The sequence below is a fragment of the Myotis daubentonii genome, chromosome 10, assembly GCF_963259705.1.
Source record: "Myotis daubentonii chromosome 10, mMyoDau2.1, whole genome shotgun sequence".
In the NCBI taxonomy this organism is placed as follows: Eukaryota; Metazoa; Chordata; class Mammalia; order Chiroptera; family Vespertilionidae; genus Myotis; species Myotis daubentonii.
In genome coordinates this window covers 38,899,823-38,910,565 of record NC_081849.1, presented here as the reverse complement: position 1 = coordinate 38,910,565, position 10,743 = coordinate 38,899,823, and the positions used below count along the sequence as shown (strand labels likewise).

At 58.5% G+C, this 10,743-nt stretch overlaps 1 protein-coding gene across 10 annotated transcripts; it reads left to right on the top strand.

Annotated features, from left to right (window-relative positions):
- Positions 1–1,158: 1,158 nt before the first annotated feature.
- ZNF467 (zinc finger protein 467) lies at positions 1,159–9,818 on the top strand. Of its 10 annotated transcripts, none has more exons than XM_059712140.1 (5): positions 1,163–1,310; positions 2,915–2,994; positions 3,783–3,905; positions 4,713–4,826; positions 7,970–9,818. In XM_059712140.1, the coding sequence occupies exons 3-5, from the start codon at positions 3,806–3,808 to the stop codon at positions 9,454–9,456; spliced, it is 1,701 nt and encodes a 566-aa protein (XP_059568123.1). In that variant the 5' UTR covers positions 1,163–1,310; positions 2,915–2,994; positions 3,783–3,805; the 3' UTR covers positions 9,457–9,818. The 10 variants fall into 10 exon arrangements, with proteins under 10 accessions (XP_059568128.1, XP_059568123.1, XP_059568124.1 ...); XM_059712141.1 differs by having other exon boundaries at positions 2,915–3,070; XM_059712146.1 differs by lacking the exons at positions 1,163–1,310; positions 2,915–2,994 and adding exons at positions 3,077–3,321; positions 4,371–4,574.
- The last annotated feature ends 925 nt before the right edge of the window (positions 9,819–10,743 follow it).

The window sequence follows — 10,743 nt, the reverse complement described above, 5'->3', positions numbered from 1 at the left end:
TGCCACGTTCTGTTCCCAGGGCCACGAGAAACCCATCCAGGAGGCAGAAATGGGAGAAACTGGAGTCACAGGCGCCCTTTCCCCTAAAGGGGGCAGGAGCGGGGAAGCTGGAACCCAGCGGAGATTGGAGGAAGAGACTAGGGAGAGGGGCCTGGAATAACCAGCCCACATTTCAGCTCAGGACAGGCTGTGGGGAGCTCACAGGTGCCCAGGTGGTAAAGCGGCAGAGAAACATCATAACCCCGGACAGGGACAGGGAGAAGCCGGACTGGAGGGCTGAGAGCGACCAGCCTGGAGAGCTTCCCGGGGAGGACCCGCCCCTCCCCGGGCCCAGGGAACTCCTTCCCGCAGCCCCTCACCTGGACCCCGCCCTCAGTCTCCGCCCAGCTCCCCTCCAGCCCCGCCCCTGGGCGCCTCCCCTCCAGCCCTGCCTGCTTTCTAGTGACTGGACTCAAAGCCCCCACCCGATTTCTACTTCGAAGGGCCCATTCTTAGCAGACACAGGGGCCCCGTCCTGGCTCCTTCGGCCTCGCCCACGGCCCCAAGGGACCCGGCTCCAGAAGCAGGTCTCAGGGCGCCGACCCCGGGCCGCAGGGCGTGGGTCGGGGTCGATCATGGTGGGATCAAGGTTGAGAGCGGGGCGGGGTTGGCGTTTCCAATACCGGCCCCACCGACCCCCGCTGGAGGCTGGGTCCCGCCGCGGGAACGTGGGGTAGACGCACTCCCGCGGGCACTCGCCATCAGAGACAGCAGCGCCCACCCTGACACCCCTCCCCGTCCCCCCAACTCCTCACCCACCCCACCCCCCGCCCCGAGCTCCACCTTTCCCCAGCTCCTCCCACGGCGCCCGCCGGCACCCTCCCCGGCAGCCCGAGTGCCCGTCCTCCCGGCCTCCTCTCCCTCCTCCCTCTCCCTCCCCTCCTCCCTCCTCTCCCCCCTCGCCCCTTCCCCGCTCCTAAGCTCCCAGTTCCCAGCACCCAGCACCTACTCCAGCCCACGTCCCTCCAACCTTCACCTGCCCGCCAGCCTGCTGCGCGCCGCCCGCGACCTCCCTCCCGGACACCCTGCCTGGCCTCGCCCCCCCCCCGTACCCCTCCCCGCTCCCCCCAGCGGCCTCGCTCCCCTTCCCCTGCCGGGCGCGGTTCCTCTCCCGCCCCCCCCCCCGCCCCGCGTCTTTTCCTCTCCCCTCCCCGCGAAGTTTCGGGGCTGTCAGTCTGTCCGAGCTGCGGGCAGCGGACGCCATAGAGAGCAGAGCCGTCCAGGACCGGGGTCCCGGCAGTAGCAGAGAGACCCGGCCGACCAGCCGCCAGGTACGGGCCCTGGAGGCGCCCCACAGCCGGCGGCTCCGCCCGCCCCAAACGGGCTCGGTCACAGCGCGCTCCCCGCAGGTGACAGCCCCCGGGGTGGGGGCGCGCGGGAGGAGGTGGGGAGGGGGAGGGGAAGGAAAGGGCAGGGGAGGGGCCGGGGCGGGGTGGGGGAGGGCCTTGGGGAGGGAGGACTTGTCGGGAGAGTCAGGGTTGTGGAGAGAAGTGACCCGACCCTAGCGGGAAGGGCCGGGGCTGGAGAGGGGCGGGGCGGGGGGAGGACTCAGGTGGGAAGGGGTGCAAGGCTCCGAGGGGAGGGAGTGGGGAGGATCCGGAGAGGGAGAGGAAGGGAGGGAGGGGGCGGGGGAGCAGGAGGGTGCTGACAGGTGAGCTGGGAGCGGGGAGAAGCAGGGACCTCGGGGAGCGAAGGGAGCGGGGAGGTGGGACGGGAGGGACCTGGTCTGGTGGCAAACTTGAGAGGGGGTGAGAAGTCCTGGGGTGCAGAAATGGGGAGGGGAGCCACTGGTGGGAGGGGAGGGGAGACGGAGGTGTGTTGGAGGCAGCGGTGGCAGGGCAGGGCAGGGCAGGGCAGAGCAGAAGGTCCGGAGCGAGTGGCCAGGGGGAGGGGGGGGTGGGGGAGACGGGGTAAGCTTGGGGACTGGACCGGAGGGGGAGGGGAGCAGCGGGTCTGGGGACTGGGGACCGGGAAGGAGGGGAAGCGAGAGCTGCTGGGGAGGCGGAGGGGGAAGGGAGCCGGGGGCCTCGGAAAGGAAGGAGAGCTGCGGGAGGGAGGGAGGGAGGAGGCGGGAGGGGAGGAGGGAGGAGCGGGTGTGGGGAGGGGGAAGGGGGCAGGGGAGGCAGGAGGAGGGAGGGAACTGAAGTGAAGAGAGGAAAGGAGAAGGAAGGGAGACCAGAGTGGGGGAGGAGAGGGAGGAGGAGGGGAGAGCGGAGTGGGGGAGAACCGCGGGGAGGAAGGAAAGAGGAGGGGTAGAGGAAGGGAGAGGGTGTGCACCGGGGAGGGGATGGAGTCGGGGAGAGCCGGAGGGAAGGGGAAGGCGGCCTGGGGAGGGGGAGGGGAGCGCTGCGGAGCGGAGTCGAGGGTCGTGGGGCGGAGGAGAGGCGGGGAGGGGTTGGCCCGCGGGCTGTGTGCAGGGGGAGGAGCCGGAGGGGCGAGGCAGGGGGCGGAGCTGGGGAACCAGCCAGATTCAGTGGGGAGAGAGGGCGGAAGGCGGAGGGAACCAGAGAAGGGAGGGGAGAGGGATGGCTGCCAGAAAGATTTCGGGGGAGGGCAGTCTGCTGGGAGGGGGCAGGGCGCCCGCTGGGCTGGCGGAGGAGCGGGGCTGGGGGCACTAGGGCGGGGCGGCCCTACTGAGGCGGGGGACCCCGAGGGGGAGGGGCGATGGTTTGAGGTAGGGTTTTGGGAGAGGAAGCAAGAGCCATTTCCTGCCTTCAGCGAGGACCCTCCTCGAGGGCCTCCCCCACCAGTTGTCCAATTGTAACACTCACCTCGGCCCCTCCGCTGGCTCCCGCAGTGACAGCTGGAGGGCTAGGGGGTGTGTTCTTGCTCCCCAGTCTGGCGTCCCACCCTCCACCCTCCACTCTCTCCCCAGAGAATCGACTTGTCCCTGCCACCCCTCCTCCCCCGACAGGATCACTGAGGGGCTGGGGCTGGCTCTGAGAGGCCCCCCAGGTGAGGGGGTGCTGCTGACTTCTGGAGCTGACCAGAGCTTGCAGAAATGGCTTCAGATCTTCTCCTTGGGCCACCTGTAAAGATCTCTTTACGCTCTGAAATCCACCTCCCCTCTTTTCCCTCACCTGAACCTGGCGGGGACATCACTTTTGCAGCTCCTGGGGAGAGGTGATGGGGAGAGGCTGGGCAGGGCCAGGGCCCAGGTAGAAGCTGCCATGAGAAGAAGTTGAGCAAGGATGTCTTTTCTCCTTAGGGTGTGTGGCCGGTCCCAGAAGGAGCTGCCTGGGGTTGCCATGAGAGAGACCTTGGAGGCCCTCAGCTCCCTGGGTGAGCCAGCAGAACCCGGGAGGAACCTGGGGTGGGGGTGGGGATTCCGAAGCCTGTTGGGCTTGTTGCTTCTCTACAATAAAGAAAGGAGAGCCATCCTCAGAGACCCCTGGAACCTTTAGGGCAGTATCCTTTTGGGTTTCTTCAGGGTGTTTGTGAATACCTGCCCACACTGGAGGTTGTGCTAGACTGTACGTGCACATGCGTACTCATAGAGCATCAGGATATTGAATCCACTTCCTTCACCTGTGCTTGACTCAACACAAAGGGGCTCAGGTTGACACCTGGCCAGACTGCTGGGAGCCTGGCCGTCCCTTGTCCATGCTGACTAGGGACCCTCCCTACCTGAGCAGGTTGGGGAAAGTCCCTTGGGTGGGCTGGGGGGAAGGGGAAGAGCCCCTGCCTTTGGTCACCTCTCTCTACTGGATGCTCACTTGGACCCATCCTTCTACCTGCAACAGGATTCTCTGTGGGACAGCCAGAGATGGCCCCCCAAAGTGAGCCTGGGGAAGGCTCCCATAATGCCCAGGAGCAGATGTGCCCTCCCAGGGAAGAGAGAGCTCTGGGCTCCTCTTCCTGTTCAGGTAAGTAAGTGGGGACCCTGGATGGAGGCTCAGGGGGGGAACCGTCCTTCATCGTCCTTTCTTCAGCAAATATGTATTGAGCACCTGCTTAATGCCAAGTGCCATTCTGGATATTTGGCATACCTCAGTGACCAAATAGACAAAGATGCCTACCTTCCAGGAGCTTAATCCTAGTGAGGGCAGGGAGTCCACCCAATGTAAAAACAAGTACACGTATAAACCCTGTTAGAAGAGGATGCGTGCTAGGCGGGGATAAAGCAGAGTGAGAACTGAGACTGCTGTAGGTGGGTGGAGCAGAATACGCCTAAATAGGGTGGTGAGAACAGGCCTCCTTGGGAAGCTAAAATTTGAGCAAGATTTGAAACAGGGAAGTAGCTACACGGATACCAAGAGCAGATACCCGAGGAAGGGATGTGCCTGGCTTTTTGACATCACTATCTTCTCCCATGATTTGCCGTGGAACAGCGTCCATCCGGTGGCAAGGAGGTCCCCAGCCCTCCTCCGAAGAGCCTCATGGAAGCTGAAGGGCAGGGCCTCTACTTGCACACATACACATATTCCAGAAACTCCTCACAGTTGTGGCTTTAGCAACCATGCAGTGCCTAAGCAGCTGCCCTGCCTGAAGGAGCCTGAAGCTGCTCCAGGCCACTGAGAACTCAGCCCCTGAAGGTATGAGATGGGCTGAGTGCAGTCCTTGCCTGTAGGGCTGGAACTGGGGTTTCAAACTCCCCTGCTTCCTAGCATCAGTGGAGCTCTCTGTCCATCTGTGATGTCTGCAGTGGCCTGAGGTAGCTTGTTCTCTGCCAGGGCACAAGGCCCCCAGACTGGAGGAAGATGCCCACCCTGAACAGGCTGAGGCTCCTTGCAGAGGAAGCCAGGCACACACACCACGGAAAGCTGAGCCTGTGGGCTCCTGCCCAGGTGAGTCTTCCATCAGCAGGGGACAAGGTGGAGGGAACAGGGGCCCTGTAAGCTCCAGAGCTGCTATCTGATGTGGCAGCCACTCCAGGCCCTTCCAATACAAGATGAATCAGGCCCTGGCACCTTTCTGCTCGTAGAGCTTCAGCACCCAGAGGGAATGCTGCATCCACAGACAACAGGAATCAGCGAGGCCAATCCAAGAGAAACACACCATCGTGTCAACGTACTCTAGAAGTCCTAACTTCCCCCATCTCTGTCCCAGTCTAAGTACAGACTTGTAGATGGCCTGAATTATAATTTCCATGAAAACATGGTGCGTTGATTAACTTTTTCATTGTCTCTGCCCAGACATGCTTTCTCCCCCACATCTCCACTGATCTCAGTGGTACCCAAATGCTCCAAATCTGTTGTGTTTGACTCATCTCCTCCATACCCAGGGCGATGGAACGGTTGATTCTCTCTCTACAATCCTGCCCATCACTTCCTTCCACTAGCACCAACCTTATCATCATTTGCCTGAGAGATGTCATTTATTCCACAAGGATTTATTTAATGTCTACTAGGTCTAGGCCTGTGATCGGCAAACCGTGGCTCGCGAGCCACATGCGGCTCTTTGGCCCCTTGAGTGTGGCTCTTCCACAAAATACCACGTGCGGGCGCACACGTATAGTGCAATTGAAACTTCGTGGCCCATGCGCAGAAGTCGGTATTTTGTGGAAGAGCCACACTCAAGGGGCCAAAGAGCCGCGTGTGGCTCACGAGCCACGGTTTGCTGACCAGACTCTAGGCCAGCCGTGGGCAAACTACGGCCCACGGGCCAGATCCGGCCCGTTTGAAATGAATAAAACTAAAAAAAAAAAAGACCGTACCCTTTTATGTAATGATGTTTACTTTGAATTTATATTAGTTCACACAAACACTCCATCCATGCTTTTGTTCCGGCCCTCCGGTCCAGTTTAAGAACCCATTGTGGCCCTCGAGTCAAAAAGTTTGCCCACCCCTGCTCTAGGCTGTTAGGTAGCGTGGAAAGAGACAGGCTCTAAAGCGATGCAGACCTGTTTGAATCCTTGTTCCACATCCCCTAGCTGAGTAATCTTGGATTGGCTATCTCACCTCCAGGAGCCTCAGTTTGTTCATCAGTAAACAGGGTAATTTCATGTTTGTTGTGAAGGCTTGTGATAATGTATACACAGTACATCTATAATTGGCATTCAATAAATGGTGGCCATTTTCATTTTTATTAGACACATACACATTTTTTTTAAAATATATTTTATTGATTTTTTACAGAGAGGAAGGGAGAGAGATAGAGAGTTAGAAACATCGATGAGAGACATCGATCAGCTGCCTCCTGCACACTCCCCACTGGGGATGTGCCCGCAACCCAGGTACATGCCCTTGACGGAATCGAACCTGGGACCTTTCAGTCTGCAGGCCGACGCTCTATCCACTGAGCCAAACCGGTTTCGGCTATACACATTTTTATTAGATACATAGGAAATAGGACACAAGATGTCGGCCCTCCAGAAGCTTAAACCAAGTTGACACTAATATGAGCTAGAATTAAGAATTAACATAACAATAAAGCCTTGTCACAATGAGTATTAACAGTAAGTGCTACAGGCACTGGATTTGTTGAAGATTTTGATTTGTGCTGCATTTTGAGAAAGGTGTAACCTTCAGCTCTCATGAGGGTGGGTGGAGGATGGGAAAACATTCTAGACTAGGAAAAGACTACAAGGCAGGAAAGTTGACACAGTGACTGGAGTTAGTGCAGACCAGGCTGGCTAAAGTAAAGGGCTTATGCCTGGGATAAAAAGAAAGTTGCACCTCAGATGCAGCTAGAACTTACTTTATCCTGTTAATAGGGAGCTACTGCTTGTTCTTGAGTAGAAGAGTGGCACAATAAAAAAGAAAGCAATATCACAACAGGATAAATAGTCGTTTGGAATTGATAGGTCAATAAAAGAGACTGGGAATAAATGCAGTTGTGATAGTTCACGTGTAATGTAGCCAAGGCTCAGGCTTTCACAGACTTTTAGAGCCAGACAGGAACCCAGATAATCTGGTTCAATGGTTCTCAAATAAGAATCACTTTGGGAGCTTTAAAGAGCACAGATCATGTGCTCTGCTCCCACAGATGCATGCTGTAAGAGCTCCCCCAAGAGATTACGATGTGGCACCAGGTTTAGGAACTACGAACTAGTCCAACCCTTATCCCTAAGCAAACTAACAAACTTAGCTCAAAGAGGTAAGTTAACCAAGGTTACATTGCTGGTTAATGGCAGAGGAGAACCCAAGTGGACACTGAATCTTGGGCCTTCAGCTCCTTCCTGTCGGATGGGCCATTCCATTTCCCACGAGGGGCCAAGCTCCAGGAAAACCCACTTCAAATCTGCTTCTGAAGAGGCCCTCCCTGCTTCTCCAGAGGTCAGCACCATTCAGTGGTTCCCTGTAGACACAATCCTCTGTCTAAAGTGGGACTTCCCACCCAGCTGTAGAAGCAAGAAGGAAGGGAGTTGGCGGGAAGGGGGCTGGAGAGACAGCAGGACAGAATACAAAGCCCACTGTGGAAAGTCTGAGAGCAGGGGAAGCTCAAAGGTGAGAGTCAAGGTCTCAAGGTTCTGAGCCCAGCATCTGGGAGAAGGAAGCTGCAGTTCTCATTAAAGTAAGCAGGTAGGTCTGGAAAGAGGAGCTGTTTGGAGCCACAGCCAATTTTCAGGACTCCGTAGGGGAACTGCTCAACCGAAGTTGAGAGACTGTGGTTCCAGAAAGGAGCCTGCTAGACAGGAAGATCTGGGACGGCTGCCATGGGCATATGAACCCAGAGTGACGCCTGAGGCCTGAACCTTGAGCAACATTCATGTTCAGAGGCAGGGAAAGCGCTCTGATCAGCGGTCCTATCAACATGGGCAAGCCTGGGAGAAAGTCCCCTGCAGGAGGGGGGGTGTGTGTGGGGGGGAGGTCACCAGGCGTCCTGTCTGCAGAGAGGGGAAGATATTCGGATTTGGTCATTCCCCCGTGGACAGAACAGAAGCCAGAATGCGAATGCGGGGCTCCAGGAAGGGGTGGTCTACTGGCAAATTGAACGTTGCATAAATAAACGTGGGGCTTAATAGACTTGTCTTGTTTTGGCTTTTCAGGAGAGGAGTGGATGATTCGGAAGGTGAAGGTGGAGGAAGAGGATCAGGAGGTAGAAGACAGAGTCGAATGGCCCCAGCACCTGTCATTACTGCCCGGCCCCTTTCCCACACCTGACCTGGGGCCTCTGGCCACCGCCTATAAGCTGGAGCCGGGGATCCCAGGGGCCCTGGGCGGGCTCTCGCTGGCCGGGTGGACTCCTGACTCAGAGAAGCCCTATGGCTGCGCCGAGTGCGAGCGGCGGTTCAGGGACCAGCTGACCTTGCGGCTGCATCAGAGGCTGCACCGCGGCGAGGGCCCGTCCGCTTGTCCCGACTGCGGCCGCAGCTTCACGCAGCGCGCGCACATGCTGCTGCACCAGCGCAGCCACCGGGGCGAGCGGCCGTTCCCGTGCTCCGAGTGCGACAAGCGCTTCAGCAAGAAGGCCCACCTGACCCGCCACCTGCGCACGCACACGGGCGAGCGGCCCTACCCGTGCACCGAGTGCGGCAAGTGCTTCAGCCAGAAGATACACCTGGGCTCGCACCAGAAGACGCACACGGGCGAGCGGCCCTTCCCCTGCACCGAGTGCGAGAAGCGCTTTCGCAAAAAGACGCACTTGATCCGCCACCAGCGCATCCACACGGGCGAAAGGCCCTACCAGTGCGCGCAGTGCTCACGCAGCTTCACGCACAAGCAGCACTTGGCGCGGCACCAAAGGGTGCACGAGGCGGCCTGCCGCGCCCCGCCGTCTTCCGATGTGCCCGCCCCTCCGGGTTCTCCTGCCCAGACCCTGACCCCATCCCCTCCGGGACCTAAGCCTTTCGTCTGCTCTGATTGTGGACTGAGCTTCGGCTGGAAGAAGAACCTCGCCACGCACCAGCGTCTGCACGGCAGCGAGGGGCGCCCCTTTGGATGTGACGAGTGCGCACTGGGCGGTGCCACCGAACCCCTGGCCTGCGGGGATCGCTGCACACAGGCGCCCCAGGGCGCTCCCGCCAGCGAGCGGTCCTTTTCCTGCCCAGACTGTGGACGCGGCTTTGCCCACGGGCAGCACCTAGCGCGGCATCTGAGGGTTCACACGGGCGAACGACCCTTCGCCTGCGCGCAGTGTGGCCGTCGCTTCGGCTCGCGGCCAAATCTGGTCGCCCATTCTAGGGCCCATAGCGGCGCCAGGCCTTTCGCCTGTGGGCAGTGCGGCCGCCGCTTCAGCCGCAAGTCCCACTTGGGCCGCCACCAAGCGGTGCACACGGGCAGTCGGCCCCACGCCTGTACCGTCTGCGCCCGTAGCTTCAGCTCCAAAACCAACCTGGTCCGCCATCAAGCCATCCACACGGGCTCTCGCCCCTTCTCCTGCCCGCAGTGCAGCAAGAGCTTCAGCCGCAAGACTCACCTAGTGCGGCACCAGCGCATCCACGGCGAAGCGGCCCACCTGGCCTCCGACGCTGACCTCCCGGCCCCAGCCTGGCCCACTCCCACGGAGGTGGCAGCGCCCCCACTCTTCTTCTGAGCCTCCTTCTCGTCCAGGCCCTTCCTTTGCCTTCTGTTGCTTCCTGGTTGGAGAGACCCAAGTCCAAGGGGGTGAGCACTGTGGCAGGATGGCGTAGGCCCTGACGGCTCTTTTTCTTTCCTCTCCATCTTGCTGGGGAGACGTCCAGAAAGGATAGCCAGCTTTAACATTCTGTAACAAAGTGCTGAATGAACCCTTGCTGGGAATAATTCCTGCCTGAGTCCTTGGAAGGCTCCCACCAAGAGAAGCCCTGGAAAGCTGAAGTTCCCTGGACCACCCCTGGACAAGTCAGGAACCGCTGCAGGGGGAGGGAAAGAATGGTTATCTGAATACTTACAGTGTCATTAAAATTTAAATCTGAAGTTTCTAGAGCTTTAAATGAGCTGGGGGAGAGAACCCCTGACTAATCCGCACACAGAGGACCTGGCTTTACCTACCCTGGGTGAGTTCCACTTATCCAGCTGCTGGTAATCGCTCTACCAAATCAACATATAATGCAGCTAATTTCCAAACCACTCCCCTGCTCCCTGCCTCTAGCTCAGAAATTTCAGGAGGAAGAAACATTAGTCTACATTTCCCATGCCAGGTGTTGAAGGCTGGAACATGGGGAATACACAGAGAGGGGACAGGTGCCCTTTGGCTGGGCTGTTCCCATGGAGACACGAGGCAACCCTGGCTTCTAGAGCTCTAGAACTTCTGCTATCTGCAGCTCTCCCAAGGGGCTCTCAGAAAAGCAGCCCCAGCTTCCACCCTGCCTGGCACCATGAGGAAGGACATTAGTGGTGTATGGAATTTCTTTCCCATCATACGTTTACGTTGTCGTTATGATGGATGCTTGAGCCAGACGTCTCTGTAGCTGTGCCTCCCCAGCTGAGGCAGCTGGGAGAGCCAGCTGCCTGTCAGTAAAGGGAAGGGGTGGGGTGATGGGGAACAAGTTGAACCTGGAGTGAGGAGTCCTGGGTTTGACCCCTCCTGTGCCTCTTGTAGACTTGGAGCAGCACAGTCATTTTCCTGGGCCTCTGCTTTCTCATTACAATAAGATTATTGATGTTGATGAGGGGCAAGGGAGAAGGAAGGGGGGGTTTGAATGCAGTGAGTTTTAAGTTTCCTGGCCATGAGCAGGTGGTCACAGTAAATATGACAGTGTGGCTATAAATAGGGGCCATTGCATTGCCCCAGCAGCATGTAAATACTTGGATATTTCACATAAAAATCTGGACTTCCAGCTTCTCTCATGAAAAGTCAGAAGATCTGGCAGCTCATGACTGGGGCTGAGCAGAAATTGGC